The sequence below is a fragment of the Leptonotus elevatus genome, chromosome 2 (genome assembly GCF_054856555.1).
Source record: "Leptonotus elevatus isolate MCC_2025b chromosome 2, RoL_Lele_1.0, whole genome shotgun sequence".
Lineage (NCBI taxonomy): Eukaryota > Metazoa > Chordata > Actinopteri > Syngnathiformes > Syngnathidae > Leptonotus > Leptonotus elevatus.
The window spans coordinates 37118206-37137267 of record NC_141240.1 but is presented as its reverse complement, the minus strand read 5'-3'; the positions used below and the strand labels follow the sequence as shown (position 1 = coordinate 37137267).

General features: G+C 38.6%; 2 protein-coding genes across 5 annotated transcripts; both read left to right on the top strand.

Annotated features, from left to right (window-relative positions):
• The first annotated feature begins 311 nt into the window (after positions 1–311).
• Positions 312–8186, top strand: arhgef3l (Rho guanine nucleotide exchange factor (GEF) 3, like). 4 transcript variants are annotated; one of them, XM_086069499.1, is made up of 12 exons: positions 312–561; positions 736–784; positions 872–919; positions 2714–2785; positions 2876–2983; positions 3057–3215; positions 3424–3486; positions 4530–4626; positions 4854–4930; positions 5843–6013; positions 6278–6470; positions 7783–8186. In XM_086069499.1, the coding sequence occupies exons 1-12, from the start codon at positions 524–526 to the stop codon at positions 8028–8030; spliced, it is 1323 nt and encodes a 440-aa protein (XP_085925625.1). In that variant the 5' UTR covers positions 312–523; the 3' UTR covers positions 8031–8186. The 4 variants fall into 4 exon arrangements, with proteins under 4 accessions (XP_085925625.1, XP_085925624.1, XP_085925623.1 ...); XM_086069498.1 differs by having other exon boundaries at positions 869–919; XM_086069497.1 differs by having other exon boundaries at positions 312–570.
• Positions 8187–8291: 105 nt separating this feature from the next.
• On the top strand, positions 8292–17468 carry usp21 (ubiquitin specific peptidase 21). Its single transcript, XM_086069500.1, has 12 exons — positions 8292–8457; positions 8698–9025; positions 11942–11998; positions 12076–12193; positions 12272–12386; positions 13456–13575; positions 13663–13727; positions 13804–13991; positions 15689–15767; positions 15837–15944; positions 16656–16770; positions 16907–17468. Exons 2-12 carry the CDS (start codon positions 8870–8872, stop codon positions 16998–17000), a joined length of 1215 nt encoding a protein of 404 aa, XP_085925626.1. The 5' UTR covers positions 8292–8457; positions 8698–8869; the 3' UTR covers positions 17001–17468.
• The last annotated feature ends 1594 nt before the right edge of the window (positions 17469–19062 follow it).

Below are 19062 nucleotides of genomic sequence, written 5' to 3'. Positions count from 1 at the left end.
ATCTATACAGAGCCCCTAAAGTGACAGTATGTCCTCAGGACGAGAAAACGTTCTTATTTAAATGAGCAACTTTTTCATTGGGACAAGAACGTTTCTTGACGTACTCTGAAATCTGAATGTGTATATATTGAAATTTATTTAGTGAGGCGCTTAGTAGGCTCTGCACTGTTGATTTTGGAGAGCTGTCTTAATTGTAGTAACCCTAAACCAAGTTTGCCTTTACAAAATGTACTCTCACTTCCTCTTTGCAAAGTATTGCAGCTTGCTTCGGCCATCAGTTTGTCAGATTCAAGTAATGTGTGTCAGATTCAAGTAGGTTATTTCGCCTCCCTGAGAAGAACAAATGCATAGACAAGTACAGCCCCAAAAGGATGTGGTTGAGTGTGAGACGACGACGCAAGGTGGAAGGAGTTTGCGCCGCTCTGTTGAACTGCGCAGCGTCACTCTACCACTAAAACGAGCCTGGCTGCTTTTCAAGATATCTACTTTTTGGGAATAATGGATTTGTGACAAGGATTTAAAGATGGAAGTGGAAGAGAGCTCTGAAACAAGAACATCCTGGTATGACTTGTATGTTAATTGATGCTACTATTTGATATTTTGTATAGATAAATTATACTATCTTATAACTTACTGTCCATATACACTGGGACAGAACATGACTTATTTGGTTGTACATCTGAGTAGTTGTGTTTTTGTTTTTCCACGAAAATAATTTGGACATTTTCTTTTGAGGTTACGAAGAGGAGAAACGCAGTCCACAACCACTTTTGACCATGCTGGAGTAAGTCTCTTCATTGGGGTCGCAATCACTTGAAAGTATCATCAAAACTAAACAAATTGAACTCACATCATTGTCTTGTTTTAGAAGAAGAGAAAACAAGACTCAACCCCTGAGCCTGTGATCAGAATCCCAGAAGTGAGTTGTCTAACTCTCATCTTGATCTCTTTATTGCCAGCGGATGTTAGTCAACCGACTTATTGACCTTGGCGACCACAGAGCGCCGAGCGAGCGAATAAATGAATGCACAAAAGCTTTTAAACACAGCTGATTGTTTTGTGAAAAACCATGGATGTGTTTCACCGCCTACAATTTCAAATACATTAGATTTCTGCATTTACAACAGTAGCAAAGCGGCCTATTGTATTTTACTACACAGGCACGCTTTCAACTCTCTTCCTCTTTGAAAGAAGCCACACAGGAAATGAGAAGGCCGTGCCACGCAACAGCTCTCGTTGCACTTTCCTGAGCTCTCATGACTCTGTAGAGTTTGCTCTATTTATTTTCTACATTTACTGTGGATAAAAAACACACCCCTTTACATCTATATATATATATTTTTTTTTTAATCTAAAAATAATAGAAACCACCAAGGTAAATCATTACAAAAAATTTTTTTCGAGAGGTAAACTAAAATAAACTCATAATGATGTTACAACATGTGTACTCTGCCATTATTCCAAAATATTTATTTTGCGCAAGCTTTCCCTGCTTATCACTAAAAGAACATAATAATAATAACATACCTAAAGTGTTGCACAGTGGTGGCAGCGTCATGTTTTGCGACAATTTTTCTTCAGCAGGAACTCTGGGCTGGGTACAGGTAGTCCGCCATTTTGAATTTATTTGCACCTTATTTGCCCCCTTTTATAGAGGGCGATCGTCTTCAAGCCTTGGGTGTTTATCTAAAGACGTTTACAATTAAAAGTTGTTGAAAACCTTTTTGTTTAGTAGCTTGCTGTTGCCCTGGCAAGACTGCTTGCAAAAAATGTATTTATTTTTTTGAGGGTTAGGGCCTGGTCGGAGGAATTAAGATGAGTCAGTGTTTGCACAAAACCTTCAGATTTCTGCTAGATTAAAAAAAAAATGGCAGGAAAGTCTACTTGAACATCTGACATGTTTGGGGCAGGATTTTCTCTCTCCTGGGGCTTTCATCACTTCACTTTATTTAGGGGTTCTTATTTCAATGAAAGAATGACTTTTAACCGAATTTGGCCAAAGAACATTCAACTAGATAAGACTATAAAACAAGTGACCACAGGGCAATGACAAATTCTTTAACCTGAAGCTCAAGAAAACTATTTTAAGTGGACGGTATGTGCTCCTTTGAAGACCCCCTTTTTCTTTTATCGCCCACTTTCTTAGACCCCAATATTAGAATCGACAGAGGCTTCTTTTGTTGAATTACCGGTATAGTTCTTTAATATACAAGTTTCTTCCTGTAAACATCATTAAGCATATAATTTATACATGTATTTAAGGCAAGTTATCAAATATCTGAAGTCGTCTTGTTTATGTTTAACAAATTTTGAACATCATGAATCATGCTGTTTCTAGTAAGTGCTGTCTCAAATGTTCTCCAATTTTGATACATTAAATGTATAGGATCGTATGCTGGGAAACGTTTCTTGGGAGGAGTAATATGGCGGCTTAGCGGCTTCAAAAGTCTTGGCCCATCGGCTATCCAGTAATATATACAGATCAGTGGTGTGGACAGCCATATCTCCAATTATAAGAGGGTGTGCACACTTGTGCAAACATCACAGTTGGTTTTAAGTCCTCTCTTGAAGAACTACTATAGGTCATAGGTCACATGAAAGATGAAAGAAGGTTGTAAAAAAAAATGTATTTTGGACTCATTTGAGCAGGGGTGTATAGAATTTTCAATCCACTGTTTGTGCTTTTTTTCTGTTTTTGTTTTTGCTTTTTAAGGATGAGGAGGAGGAGGAGATGGTGGAGCAAGAGGAGTTTGAAATGTTGCCCGAGAACATGAATGACTCAGAGGTGAGTTGTCCATGTCGCTACTAATTGGTCCACTGAGCCACCCAGCTTTCTCACGCGAGTCCAATTTGGACTCTTGATTTTCCCTGGTAGGAGCCTAGCAACAAACGGGTCAAACCTGTGGTCAAGTCAAATAGCCTAACAGGGGTCATCACCCCGGCGAAGACCCCTGCTCTCAAACGCATCGGACAATCCATTTCGGTAACAGTGCCAGCAACGCGCTCAGTGTAGCGGTCAAGTCGAACGCATGCACTCATTCAAGTCATTCTTCCAGCGCTCCATCAGTTTCCGCACAGAAGCGCGGCCTTTGCCCACGCCGCCCCTGCGCTCTCGCACCAAGGGCCCGTCGTTTCCACGCAGGCGCAGCAGCCAGTGCTGGAGCGACACGGTGGAAAGTCACAACCTCACCGCCAAGGAGATCAAACGGCAAGAGGTGAGTGAGGACCGAGGAGGGAGCTCGAATCAAGCTGAACGTGTTCTGTTATGGGAGGAATTACGAAAGAGGATGTGAGTTGAAACAGGAGGTTCAACTTCCTTTATTGAACGGTCAGCTGCGAGAGCTCGCGTCGCCCCGTCTGCGCATCATGTGTGTTATGCAAGTGTGTGTGTTTTTGTGTGATGTGTCCTCGCCTCCTCCGCAGGTGATCTATGAGCTGACTGAGGGGGAGCGACAACTCATTGAAGACCTCAGTCTTATTAAAAAGGTACACGACCGCCATACACTCTCGAATACATTAATCTTACATCATATAAGGCGTCACAGGTCCAACCCGATGTGCCCCCCCCCATCAGCTATTTACAGTTGTGCTCATAGGTTAGCACAACTACATGCACTTATGAAATAAATCAAATACATTGTCTTACATCACAATGACCAACATTAAAATACCCCAGTATATCGAGTAGGCTCAAGTGTTGAGTAAAAAAAAAAAAAGAGAAGATTATTCCTAAAAAGTACATTTATACTATTGTAAATCATTGTAACATCGCACAGTTTAAACAATAACACTGGACTGCTGACCAACACTAAAATACCCCAGCATATCGATCGTTCATCAAAAACGAGTTAAAAAAAAATTATTATTCCTAAAAAGTACATTTGTTAACCATTGTAACGTTGCACAGTTTAAACAATACCAATGCACTTAAATATTGAGCGGGAAATATGCTAATGATTCAATTCAAATGTATTGCACATAAAAATATTGATTGATTGAATTTTAATCAATAAATTAAATTAATTTATTTTATTTTGAATTTAAAAGAGTGATTGAAAATATGGACCAAAATAAAAGTTTTGAAACATAGTTCTTATTGACTAAATGCAAATAAATGTATTATACTGAAAAAATTATAATAATTAAAGCTGAATTGTATAGGTGGCAGGGCTGGACTGGCCATCTGGCATAGAGGGCAGATGGCCGGTGGGCTGGCCCTTTTAGGGGCCGATTAATTATTATTTTCCTCCATTTTACCCCAAGAGAATGGCCTACAATTTAGAGGGACCAGTCTGTTAATTCCTTTTCGAATGGAGATCAATACATCGATTGCAAAACTGCAAGTTGGGCAATAGCCTAAGTAAAAATGCCAGGGCAGATTTTTTATTGGGTGGGGGGGGCAGTCCAGCCCTGATAGGTAGTGATTATTTGACATCCCACTTTTGTAAGATAAAATGTTGCCCAATTTAAAAAAGAAAAAAGAAAGAAAGAGAAGTGGCATCTGTGCTCATTGTGTCGTTTGCCAATAGGTGTACTATGAGCCCATGCTGAAACTGGACATCATGTCCGAGAGTGAACTCAGGCAGATTTTTGGCACTCTGGACTCTCTCATTCCTCTCCATCAAGGTGACCAATCACTCTTGTTTTTCACATCACACAATCAAAGCGTGCCTTGCATGCTTGTTTTAGCTCAAATCACATTCTGCACATGAAAATGAAAATTTGCCAAATTTAATACTGAGCACGTGGGCGCCTGTCTACGAAAAGAGGGCCCTTAGTTCTATTGTTGGTATTTAAGAATGTGTTGTTATCATGACAATGGACACAAGATGCCTACTTTTGCTCCATGAAAGATCTGCTGAGCCGTCTGGAGCGTCTGAGAGGCTCGAAGAAAACGGTGGGCGAAGTGGCTCCCACTCTGATGAATTGGGTTGGTATATTTTCTACTTTTTTCACTTGCATTCGACCCTGCGGCTAATACAAAGGTGTGGTTTATCCATCCGATCACAAGGAATATAAAGGAAGCACAAAAGCGTCAGGCAGAGCAAAACAAATCAAGTGAGCCCAAATACAGTAGGAGAAACAGAACGAGAGCGAGACAATTAAGAACCCGTTGCGGTAACATTAAAACACCTGTGGCTTATAGTCGGTGCGGCTTATATGTGTAACAAACTCGAGTATTCCCCAAATTTAGCTGCCGCGGCTTATAGTCAGGTGTGCCTTATAGTCCAGAAATGACTGTATATTAAATATGTATTTAATTTTTTCTTTATTGTATTATTTTTTCTTTATAGTTTTCTTTATTTTTTGCATGTTGATATTTCTCTGTTTCCTACTTTGTTAAAGGGGGAAGTAAACTTTAAACATTTCTTGACAATAATATATGATATGTGACCTCACTTGTCTAAACAAGACATTCTGATTAATATTACATTTGTGGAATATGAGTTATGAAGCACAAGCCAGCCTTTTTTTATTCATCTTGGAGAACGGCCATTTTGCCACTTCCTGTTGACTGAAGACGACATCATAGTTGCTCGGGCAACAACCAATCACAGCTCACCTGTTTTCTGAAGCTGAGCTGTGATCGGTTGTTACCTGAAACCTGAGCAACTGTGATGTCATTTTCATTCGACAGCAAGTGGCAAAATGGCCGCCTTCTGATATTGATAGAACCTGCTGGATTGGTCTTCACAATAATGTAAAATGAATTTGAGCAACTTTTTTGTAGCGGTACTGTGTATCAAACTGGTAGTCCTTTGCATTAATCTGTACCCAAGAAATAGCTCCGTTTCTTCACTTCCTGTCTTAAAAAGTTTTTTTTTCTTAATTTTATGCTTAGTTGGAATTGATCCAGAGCATCGTGGCAGAGGTGAACAAAAAGACGGGTGAGGCCGAGTGTCAGTTCTACCGGCGGGGGCTCGCCTACCTCGAAGAGTTCCAGAGGCTTCCAGAGATCCAGCAGTCACGTTTCCTCTATTGCCACGGGGAGCTGAAGAACAATAAGGGCCAGGTAACGGCTCTGTCTGCTTCTTCTTGGGGTTCGTTATTTTCGTCTAATTTTTTTTTTATCAAACTCCTTGAAGGAGGAGTCCTTCATACTTCTTTATTAATTTATTTTATTTAATCTAATTATTAATTTATAAGGACAAAACAAATTGGGGTGTTCTACAACTTTCGACTTGTATTGTACACACAACCATCCTGAGCGAGGAAATTATGAATATTTAGAAAGTAACAGCGTAAATATCAACTGTGTAATTTGTGTGTATGTCAGCGGCTGCATGTCTTCCTGTTTGAACTGGCTCTGGTGCTGACTAGACCGGGAGAGGACCGGGAAGGAGGTCATGTCTTCCAAGTCTACAGGCAACCTCTTCCCAACGCCTCCTTAAACCTGGAGGTGATCCCAGATGGAGAAACGGGTGGAGGGGCTTCCTTCAGAGGAGCCTTCACGGGGGGCAACGACAGAGGTCAGTACCGGTAAATTGATCCGTGATGTGCTGTGAGGATCATGGATGGTGATGCAATGACATTAGAATCAGATTTACACATTTATGAGTCAGAGTGGCATATGTGACATGAAATAAAAAACTGGTAACGCGGTATTTTCATCTCATCCAGGAATCGGCAATTTAGATGCTGGATGCCGCCACAAATTTTCATCAGTTCTACTGGTGGGCCATGAAAGACCACCACATAATTCTTAACCAGATGAATGACTAAAATGCTATTTTAGATATGGACAAAATATGTGCATGCATGCAAAATACAGGCTTTTAACTCATTGACCCCCAGCCATTTTCACTGAAGCAACCTCCTTTGCTCCCGGCTGTTTTACTGGATTTTGACTGATTTTGCAAGGCCCACAGAATATTGTGTTCTATTGCTATAAAAACATGGAATCCACCAAAAGAAAGATTAGAGTCTCGTCTTTCATCAGAAAAAAAGTACATTTCTATTAGAATATAGTTAAGTTTCATCATTATTCACAAATCTGTTGGAAACAGCGGGGGGAAAGATCTTGTGTCAACATAGCCCTGGTTGATCTCTTATACTCTGCTGCCATCTGCTGGCCGTTTTTTGTAATAATTACCATTGCTTTAAGCGACCACTTCAGGTCAGTGGTTGCATCAAAGCCTTCTGTATGCTCTAGCATAAAATAAAAAAGAGCATTAGAAAAGTATGAATACGTTTTTGGGCATGACAATATTTTTAATATAACGTTTTTAATTTGTATACATTTTTGGGAGCAAATTAGTTAATGTTTGCTTTTTGCTAATACATTTTTCAATGAATGTATAAAAGATTCACTATTGTAACCCAACAACAAAGGGTTTGAAGCAAACAAAGTAACCATCCACTGTGGGTTTTTTTTGGGGGGGTGCCTTTTTTAGAGGGGGGGGGGGCGCCTTCTTGTTACCCTGGCGAAAACGAGTTGGCCAAACTCTCTCTATCTATGGCTCTGACACAACTAAAACATGTCTGCCATCTAGTGGTGAATGATGATAGTAGAATTTAAAACTGCATTGATGCCTGCGTATTCACAATCCAGCACCCGCGGATTTACATATTTACAGATTTTTTCAAATGTTTTATGTTAGGTTTTGTAAAAAATAAAAAAAAAAATAAAAATAAGCATAATCGAATTTATTTACTTATTTAAATTAATCAATGTGTAACTCAGAGCCAAATGAGCCAATTGCCCATTCCTGATTTAAATCATTATTTGCCATGTTATAGTAGTTGGTCTATCCTCACCGACTCTGTCCTCTGCCCTCCTAGTGAAAAACTGTTTTCGTGTGAGCAGCAGGGGGCGCTCCAAGGCCCACTCCTACAACCTCCAGGCCAACGACTCCTTCAGTAAGCAACAATGGGTCACGTGCCTCCGCCAGGCCATGGTCCAGTCTCGAGACAGGAAGGCCCAGAGCAGACAGTCGGTGGCCCCTCCCCATTCTGACCCCACTCTGTGTCACATCGCCGACCTCAGCCTCAGTTGTGACGCCGACATGGCCGACGTCACCGGCCGCTGAGTGAAGCGGGTCTGCTCAGTTGCGCGTTGGGCTTTTTATTCTCGTTTGGAGAACCCCACTGAATGGCTTTATTTTGTACAGTTTTGGAACAATGTTACTGATTGCTCATTTGCTGTGTGTGAATCTTTGTAATAATAAACTGGCACTTAAAACATTGTTGAAGTACTATGCGTAGGTGTGGTGTCTAAGTATAGCGAGAAGGAGCGAGAAAAGATTAGAGATGATTATCCTCCGTCACTCTCTCTCTCTCTCTCCCTCGTTCTTCTGACACCAGTGACGGGGCACGACACAGAGGTAGACTTTCAGTCACACACATACAGTGAAACAGTAGACACATCCCCTCTATGCATTTTTAAAAGCTCAGCAGGTGATGGGAACACTTCGGTCGGGACTCTTTGTTCGCAGATGAGCTCGGCCAAGTGATCAGGTGAGTCCAAAATGTTTATTTACCGAGGCTAATGATATTTAGCAGGTGCTCGTAAGCTTGAATTTCTCAAAACTCTTTACATGATATTCAATACATTGGTTTTAGTCGTCAGATTTTGATTCCATTTGCACTGCAACAAAAAAAAAAAGCATCTGCAGTCACAAGGGATCAGCTGGATTTATTTGAGTTAAAGACTTACCTCAAGACGATGCTCATTTTATAATGAATCCTGTTTTTCAGCTGCATTTGCGGAGAGGAGGGATAATACCCTGCTGTACTTCATTCATTAGAAAGGGACTGACTTTCTCTCTGCGGCGAGGCTTATGAGCTACCACCATATTGCCATCACCTTCACCCTGCATGTGAAAGAACAACCCCCCTGCTTGAGAGCCTTGCTGGTAGACACGTGAGGATGCCCGGAGCCGACGGCGCCGACCAGGAAGGTTCTTGCAAGGCCTTGTGTCGAAACCTGGTGTCCCTGAACGGCCTGCAGAGCGAGACAGCTGATATCTCGCAGTCTGTCCTCTATACATCCCTGATGGGGCTTCTACTGGTCGCCGACAACGAGGTACCGTGCCACGCACTAATGCATATCGGATCAGATCCTTCTTTTGCCCATTTGAGGGTCATAAGCAACTGCATGAGGGTCGGCAACTTTAAATAAGCCCACTTGGGAGTCATTTCGGATGTCTGCCACAGCCGGAAAAAAAGCAAATGGTGGGAAGCACAAAACCTCTTTAAGTGAAGTTTACACAACAGTGTTTTCTATGAAATACAAAAAATATATAAAGTGTTGCAGTGAGTGAGTCTTTGAACTGCTTAAAAGATTTTGAACTCCTATGGAAAAAAAAAAAGCTATCTCATTGGAACGTACTGCAAAGCTGTTCAAATGTTTTGATAAAGTGGTTCGAACGTCTCAGTAAAGTCTTTCAAACGTTTTGGTATAGTTGTCCGATGTTTTGATGACGTCTTTTAAACGTCTCGGTAAAGTCGTTTGAACGGTTTGATTAAGTCGTTCGTGGTAAAATCGTTTAAACGTCTCAGTAAAGTTGTTCAAACGTTTTGAATCGGTCAAACATTTTGGTAAATGTGTTTGAACATCTTGGTAAAGTATTTTGCACGACTTGGTCAAATTGTTTGACCATTTTTTAAAAAGTCGTTCGAACAACTTGGTAAAGGCTTTCAAACATTTTGATAAAGTTGTTCGAACATCTTGGTAAACTTATTCGAACGTCTTGTTAAAGCTGTCTGAACGTCTTGGTAAAATTGTTTGAATATTTTGATCAAGTCGTTCAAACATCTTTCTTAAGTGGTTCGAACGTCTCAGTAAAGTCGTTCAAACGTTTTGATATAGTTGTCCGATGTTTTGATGACGTCGTTTAAACGCCTCAGTAAAGTCGTTTGAACGGTTTGATTAAGTCGTTCGAACACCTTGGTAAAATCATTCAAAGGTCTCGTGGTAAAATCGTTTAAACGTCTCAGTAAAGTTGTTCAAACGTTTTGAGTCGGTCAAACATTTTGGTAAATGTAAATATAAATCAAATAGTGTGAGTGTTTTGTTAAAGTCGTTCGAACATCTTGGTAAAGGCTTTCAAACGTTTTGATAAAGTCGTTCGAACATCTTGGTAAACTTATTCGAACATCTTGTTAAAGCTGTCTAAACGTCTTGGTAAAATCGTTTGAACATTTTGATCAAGTCATTCGAACATCTTGGTAAAGGCTTTCGAACGTTTTGATCAAGTCGTTCAAACATCTTTCTTAAGTGGTTCAAACGTCTCAATAAAGTCGTTCAAACATTTTGATATAGTTGTCCGATGTTTTGATGACGTCATCTAAACGTCTCGGTAAAGTCGTTTGAACGGTTTGATTAAGTCGTTCGAACGCCTTGGTAAAATCATTCAAAGGTCTCGTGGTAAAATTGTTTAAACATCTCAGTAAAGTTGTTCAAACGTTTTGAGTCGGTCAAACATTTTGGTAAATATAAATATAAATCAAATAGTGTGAGTGTTTTGTTAAAGTCATTCGAACATATCGGTAAAGGCTTTCGAACATCTTGGTAAAGGCTTTCAAACGTTTTGATAAAGTCGTTCGAACAGCTTGGTCAATTTATTCGAACATCTTGTTAAAGCTGTCTAAACGTCTTGGTAAAATCGTTTGAACATTTTGATCAAGTCGTTTGAACATTTTGATTAAGTCGTTCGAACATCTTTCTTAAGTGGTTCGAACGTCTCAATAAAGTCGTTCAAACGTTTTGATATAGTTGTCCGATGTTTTGATGACGTCATCTAAACGTCTCGGTAAAGTCGTTCGAACGCCTTGGTAAAATCATTCAAACGTCTCGTGGTAAAATCGTTTAAACGTCTCAGTAAAGTTGTTCAAAGTTTTGAGTCGGTCAAACATTTTGGTAAACTTATTCGAACATCTTGTTAAAGCTTTCTAAACGTCTTGGTAAAATCGTTTGAACATTTTGATCAAGTCGTTCGAACATCTGGCTCAAGGCTTTCAAATGTTTTGATCAAGTCACATCTTTCTTAAGTAGTTTGAACGTCTCAGAAAAGTCGTTCGAATGTCTCGGTTATAGTCGTTCAAATATCTCTGGTAAAGTCGTTTGAATGTCTTAGTAAAATCTTTTTCATAAATTCGTTCGACCGTTTTGCAAAAGTCGTTCGACCGTTTTGCAAAAGTCGTTCGACCGTTTTGCAAAAGTCGTTCGAACGTTTTGCAAAAGTTGTTCGAACATATCGGTAAAGTTGAATGTATTGGGAAAATTTAGACTAAATGCTAAAAATATAACATTTTCCCCATAATACTGTGGGATATTGACTTGTTCATGCACAATGTGGCATTATCCTGTTGCATTACGGGGGAAAATGCTATGTTTTTAGCATTAGGCCTACATTTAGTATTTACCAATACGTTTCAACGACAGCTTGGTCAAAACTGTTTACTCCTACATTGGCAGGTCCACGCTTCCATAATGGTTTGTCTACGGAGTTGAATACCTCAGTAAATCTTGCCGCGAGGTGTCAGACATTGGCGCTTGTGAAGAATTTTGAGAGGTTTTTTTTAATGTTACAAGAGCACCGTAGTCTTCGAATTTAGGATTGCATTTGTAAAACAAAAGAAACATTTTAAAATTAAATCTGTGTTATTTATTTTCCAAAGTCATAAAGATCCACAGCAGGTGGATGAAAGAGCCATATGCGGCACTGAAGGCACAGGTTGGAGGCCTGTGCTGCACTGTTGGGAGTACGCACATCAACATGCACATGTTTAAGGACCCGTCAGCACTTCTTAATCTCTAATAGGATGAATGTTTGCAACTGACCTCCTTTTGGACTTTCTTGTTTTGCTAATAAGATAAGAAGGCTAAATCTGTCCCAGCGTGCATTCAATTAGAGTCAGTGACACGCCCGGTGTTAAGGCACAGGTGTCAAATACGCGCACAGATTATTCTCATCTGGTTTTTGTTTTTGTTTTTCAGAAGGAGCTCCTTGTGTTAGGAAGTGGACGGGCTGGTCTTCGAAACATCGGCAACACAGTAAGTCAAGGTTTTTCTCTCAAAAGCATTATTTGGGGTCAGCAGCTCAGCATGTTTGCTCTGCTCTCTTGCTGCAGTGTTTCTTGAACGCAATAGTCCAGTGTTTGTCTCACACTCGCGGCCTACGGGAATACTGCCTCCTCAAGTCCTACAGACATGACAAATTCTCCAAGGAGGAGCCAAGACTCACAGAAGGTAAGTCCCCCATCATCCATCATTCCATATTGGTACGCGGTTACCTTTATGCTTATCGTTGTTATCTTCCAATACAAGCTTTTTCTCAGGTGTTGTCGGGACTTTGGGATACTAAAGAAGAAGAGACGATTGTAAATCCAAGACAGTTTTACAATGTTTTCAGAGACGCTGTGCCTTACTTCAGTGGTTACAGGTAGGAGAGTTTCTGTACAAACTCTCTTGTTCTCCACCTTGAAAATGTTTGTGTTTATACTTGTAAACAAATTGCCGTGTTGGGCTATTTACTTCAGTCAGGATTTTGCAGCCGATCACCGGGAAAAAACCCCAATGTGATCAGATGATAGACCAATGTATCGACCCAAAAATAGCGAAAATTCACGTATAGTTGACACTCATTTAAATTAGTTGTTAAAAAAAAAATCCCCAAAAGTTCCCCAAAAACGCTGATGAACATTCATTATAAACGTAAAAACCCGACCTCACCCCATTTTTTAAAATATATTTTAAAATAATTGAAAAAATATAGAACTGTATATGATTGTGGATTACTAAAAATGGCATCGCAGAATGTCCCTGGAGTGAACGAGATTGTGTTTGTGGTAATGTTTTCATTTGCGGATCCTATCAATAATACCATGGATCGATTGGCAAATTATGACATTACAGCTGATGACCAATTTTGCATTAAAAAAAATGCATAATCTCCATGAATCGATAAAGATTGTACAACTCCATTTTGTACACATTTATATTACTGTTTTTCAGTTTTTCCTTACTTCCAAGCGAACATTAAAATAATGTTATTATGTTTTAAGTTTAATTTCAGGTTCTTTAGTTTATAGCCGTGTGCCTTCTGAAGTTCTCGGGGTGGGTGGAAATGGTTGTTATTGCGAAATTACATATAGGGCATTATGTTGAATTTATTCCCGCATATTTGTGTAAGTATACATTGTAAATGCCCATGCTTGTATGGTGTAAATGAAAAAAAAATCCAATAAAAACGAATTCAATAGATAAATAAATTCAATAAAAACGAATTTTGAAAAAAATGCATAACGTTTACAATCTCCTCCTCCTTCACACACGCATACATTCATTTATGTATTTAGAATAGCAAATTACAATATTTAAAATGTGTTTTGTTTTTTTCCTTATTTTGTTTTTGTTTTGTTTTTTTGTTTCAATGAATATGAAAAAAAGTGTATGAAGTTGGTGCTGATGCAAATTCGATTGTTTCTTGTTTTTGTCTGTGTTCCCTCCAGTCAGCAGGATGCTCAGGAGTTTCTCAGGTTCCTTTTGGAAAAGCTACACTTTGAAATCAACCGCAAGCCCTACATTAGAAAGCCACTAAAGGACCCAGAACAAAAATATGCCCGATTTAGGTGAGTGTGGAAAAACTAGGTACTTCTTCTAAAAAAAAAAGAAAGAAAAAAAAGTCATGACTCTTACATAATTCTGGTTTTCATCAGGATATCTGAAGAGGCAGCCGCCACATGGAAGAAGCACTTGGAGAACGACGACAGCAAGATTGTCGGTAAGAAGCACACTACCAGCATCTTTCCCTTCTTGGTCCAAGCCGCAGCAAACTAACCAACATGGCCCTCCTACAGATCTGTTCTCGGGCCAACTGCGCAGCTCGCTCCACTGCTCTGTGTGCTCTCACTACTCCAACACCTTTGATGTATTCTGCGACCTGTCGCTGCCTATCCCCAAACGCTGCACTGCTGGTAAGGTGACGCTGAAGGAGTGCCTGGACCTCTTTTCTCAGGAGGAGAGACTGGACAAGGAAAATTCACCTGTGAGTTCATAGGGAATTGAAAAGGGATCACTGGAGTGACAAATGATTAGTGGATTACAGCATACCACATTTGAGATATTTCTACTTAATATGAATAGAATATATATATTGTAATCAGTGGTGTTAAACATACAACCCACGGATATAGAATTTGTAATCAAAGTAACTGTCGTTGCCAATTTTGTCCACTGGAGGTCGTACTGACAACAATTTACAGTAAATGACGTTCTGAAATTGGCTGAAATTTAATTATTATTTTTCTTCCATTTTACCCCAATAGACTGGCCCACAATTAAAAAATTAAACCAATATCAGTCAATATCTGTGGCTATGTGTAATTAGGCGGGTTGGTCAGGAGTCAGGCTGAGTTTAGTCAAAATGCCAGGGCCGATATTTTTGTGCCAGTCCAGCCCTGATTCAGCTCAACTTTATTTATAGAGCACTTTAAAAACAACTATATCTGCATATAAGGTATTGTACATAAAGTAAAAATCAGACATATAAAAGATCCTAACAGTTGTTTTATAAGTGGTACATAGTATAGAGATCCACTTTAATCTGTAAATTGCATATGTGTAAATGAAAAAGATGTTTCAAATTGCAATTGTTTTTGTTAACTCATTCACTGCCATTGACGGCTATAGACGTCAAAAATTCATTTGAACTATTTATATTAATTTAACTTTTTTTTCCACTTTTGTTAACAAGATTATGAAAACCTAGAATTTTTTTTATTGTACATTTAGAACAGATATAAAATTTGTAATTAATCAAGAGTTAACTGCTGAAGTCATGCGATTAATTACGATTTGAAAAATGTAATCGCCTGACAGGCCCCTAATTTTTTTAAATCTTTTTTTTTAATTGTGCCAGGCGGTTAACATTTTTTATTGTAATTAATCGCATGACTTCAATAATTAACTCACGATTGATCACAAATTTTATATCTGTTCTAAATGTACAATATTTTTTCTAGGTTTTCATATTCTTGTTAACAAAAGTGGAAAAAATGGGAAACTAATAGAAATAGTTCAAATGAATTTTTGACGTCTATAGCCGTCAATGGCAGTGAATGAGTTAATAAATTTCAGATTCCTCATATAATTTGCAACAAGATAATTATAATTACATTTGATTTACTAAACAATAGGAACAATTTGGAATGTGCTGGTCCAGCCCGCTTTATACTAAATTGGACTGAATGTGGCTCCTGAAGTAAAATGTGTTTGACACTAATGTTATCGATTTTCACATCACCAATATAATAACAAACATTACAGCATGAATGTGCATGTAGTTTGCAACCTGTGAGCGCTAACGTCGCAATCCCTCCATTTGAAAGGTCATGCAACTGTGACCTTTGACCACTCAAGTAGCACTAACTATAAACCAGCCACCAGTGTCCATTGAAACGGTGGCTTTAATAGTTCACTCGCTGAATGTGAATGTGCGAGGTGAGGTGTGTCGACATAACGTGTGGCGGGCACACTGCTGAGGCATTCCTGCTTATTCCACAAAGACGATGCCAGCCCACATTCCACACATGTTACTACAGCCTCCTCTCATGACAATGACTTACTGTGCCTGCAATCCACACCCATTTCCAACTAAAACCATGAAAACAAATATGCTGAGTAACTGAGAGGAATTTCCTTTGAGCTTATTTGCGACATACTTTCAAGTGCTGTGTGTTTCAGATGTGCGAAAGGTGTAACAGGCATACAGAGAGCACGAAGCGGTTGTCCATCCAGAGGTTCCCTCATGTTATTGTGATTCGTATCCTCAACCATTAACCTGCTTGCTTACATGAATGACGTCACTATGCTACTTAACACGCTCGTTAAGATCTGAACCGTTTCACGACGTCACGGTGGTCCATCAGTAAGAGCACCACCTACGTGTCCTTCCCGCTCACCAACCTTGACCTGGGGCCCTACGGACCTGTTGACTGTGGTAAGACTTCCTTTAACTCATTCACTGCCATTGACGGCTATAGGCGTCAAAAAATAATTTTAACTATTTCAATTAGTTTAACATTTTTTCCCACTTTTGTTAACAAGAGTATGAAAACCCAGATTTTTTAAAATATTGTATTAGAACAGATATAAAATCTGTGATTAATCGTGAGTTAACTAGTACAGTCATGCGATTAATTACGATTAAAAATGGTAATCGCCTGCCACCCCTAATTTTTAATAATTTTTTCCTTATAAAAAAGACTATTAAAAATAAAAAATCTCTCTCTCTCTCTCTCTCTCTCTCTCTCTCTCTCTCTCTCTCTCTCTATATATATATATATATATATATATATATATATATATATATATATATATATATATATATATATAAAAAATTTAAGACATCAGGCAATTAAAATTTGTAATTGTAATTATCTTCACTACTTAACTCACGATTAATCGCTAATTTTATATCTGTTCTAAATGTACAAAAAAAATCTAGGTTTTCATACTCTTGTTAACAAAAATAGAAAAATATGTTAAACTAATAAAAAATAGTTCAAATGAATTTTTGACGTCTATAGCTGTGAATAGCAGTGAATGAGTTAATGTGGGGTTTAGTTATGTGTGTCACTGTCAATTATACAACTAGAAAGTGGCTCATCTGAGGAAAGAATCATTTTTGTGTCTCCGTATGTCCTTACAGGGGAAGTATTGTATGATTTATATGCAATATGCAACCACGTGGGGACTGTTAACATGGGTCACTACACAGCCTGTTGTTCTGATGAGAATGGATGGTGTTACTACAATGATTCCAGGTGAGAATACATTGAAAACATTTTTGTTCTCCGCAATGCCTATTGAAAGAACTGGAATTCATATACTTCTGTATTGATACACATTTTGCCCAAAACTGGATCACCTTCTCATGTTTAGTCTCTATCTACCCAACAGTGTGTCAGCGGTTTCTGAAAGCCAGCTTCAGACCAATCAAGCCTACGTGCTATTCTACCAGCGCGGCAACAACACCATCACTACAAGGAAATAGTCTCCTGAAAGGCAATCAGAGACCTCTGTACCATCACTGACCATAGAAACCAACACAGTGCAGCCACGCTATGATATATGAACATTTCAATCCCAAGGAAATATGTGGTCCACAAGGCAGATTAGATAAATCCGGGACCACGATGGGTATTGTGAAGAGGTGATTTTGTCAAGGAGAAGAATCTGAAGAGAGTGAGAGAGAAGACAGATGACATGCCTTAAGTGTATGCCCAAATTTTGAGGCCTGCGTGTAAACATTGAAGCAAAAATCTCATGACTGGCAAGATTCACGCTTGATGAGCCCAACCACCTGAACTGAAGATCTCAAGGACATGGAACTATCGGACAATCGTTACATAACATTGGTGTATTTTGTTTCCAATCGTTGTGCCACCATTTTGTGGAAGTGGGTGTAAATAAACAAAAGGAATAAAAGTCAACTTTTTTTAAACACATATTTAAAAGTGAATGCACGATTCAGTTTTGTTCTGCTTATCCCATATGGTGTCACTCACTGGTAAACAGAAACCTAACCCAACTGACAGTAGGCAGGGTACACCTACAGTATGGACAATTTAGACCAGGGATGAGCTACTCCACTTCATAACCAGATGTATGACAAGAGTGCTATTTATATTGATATAAAACATGCATAACATTTTCCAATGCATAACATTTTCCAATGCATAAAAGATCTACCATCCTGAGACTCAACAACAAAAGGCTTGAACCAAACACCAAAATTACTACAAACTGCATTTGTTTTCCCAATGAAGGTGTTGTGGAGTAGATATTTTCCTCCGCGTGTTCGTTTCCTTTCGGGTAGTGAGAATGTTGGTTATCTCAATACAGGCTGGAGATCGATGAATAGTTCCTTCAAAGCTTTTATTTCTACAGAATATTCCGGGCACAAGTGAGTTTCAGGCAATGGTTGTAGCTTCTCACAAGTGCGAAGATTACAGAGGATTTACAATATTCTTATACTATCTTGAAGGGCGGTACCACACAGTTTCCAGTAAACAGTTCAACCGGAGTTGACCGGACATGAGATAAAACTCAAGGACATCATTCAAACACAGACCAAAGCCCATTTGAGGAATAGAGGAGGTTATTCAGTCATGACTGCACCTGGCAGAAATTGCGATAACACTCACAAGGATACATCCGCAGAACAAAGCTCTACTGAGGAAATGAGGAAATGAAAACAGTTATGACGAAATCTGGGTAGAAGATACATTTCAAAGGCTATCTTGCTTAAATTACCGTTTAAGGATGGCACAAAATTTCTAAACAAAGAACCAACATTAAGTGCAAGAACACATTTTGTAATTTGTTTTACAACACTTTTTAAAAATATACAGTATATATATATTTTTTAACATCTTTATTAACCAATCAGGGACCCAGCAACATCAGTATTATAGGCGTCAAACACAGAACCAGATACAAATATTATCTGCATTGTATCATACAGTCGACCTTGGATGCTATCAAAAACTACAGCAAACCGTTTAGGCATTAGATATCTGATAGCATTGAATTCCTCATAAGTAAATACAATTCCTCTGCTATTAAACAATTGCCTCGACCAAATAATACTATGATCAAACCACTTCAATTATAAAATAAAATGAAATGAAATGGTTACGTTTTTCTTCAACTTTAACAAACAACTCACAATAAACCATAAACTTCCCAAAAACATTTTACATTTATGAACACTAAACATAACACTAGGGATACACATTATTATACATACATTCCAAATACAAATATATTATACGCAACACGAGCAGAAATTGTCAATATTGTTTAGATTTTTTTTCATACAATCCTAATTGAAGAAGCGTACTTGAGTTCGTTAAAGAAAGCAACAAAAAAAATTATGGAGTGGTTCCCATAAAAAATTACATTTGTGTATGTGGAATTTCACCAATGTGATGAAATAATTAATCAATCTTTTTTTTTTCATTTGTCTCAGCAAAACCAAAAATAACATTCTTCCAAAATAATATCAAAATATAATCCAAAAATACTTCGTTTGGACACCAAGTTGTACGCGC

Coding starts and splice junctions, on each gene's coding strand:
- arhgef3l (XM_086069496.1), top strand. CDS start 524: ATGGAAGTGGAAGAGAGCTCTGAAACAAGAACATCCTGGTATGACTT. Junction 2,984..3,056: donor GCATCGGACAATCCATTTCG/GTAACAGTGCCA, acceptor TCATTCTTCCAG/CGCTCCATCAGTTTCCGCAC. Junction 4,931..5,842: donor CTCCCACTCTGATGAATTGG/GTTGGTATATTT, acceptor TTTTATGCTTAG/TTGGAATTGATCCAGAGCAT.
- usp21 (XM_086069500.1), top strand. CDS start 8,870: ATGCCCGGAGCCGACGGCGCCGACCAGGAAGGTTCTTGCAAGGCCTTG. Junction 15,768..15,836: donor CCCTCATGTTATTGTGATTC/GTATCCTCAACC, acceptor ACGCTCGTTAAG/ATCTGAACCGTTTCACGACG. Junction 15,945..16,655: donor CTACGGACCTGTTGACTGTG/GTAAGACTTCCT, acceptor ATGTCCTTACAG/GGGAAGTATTGTATGATTTA.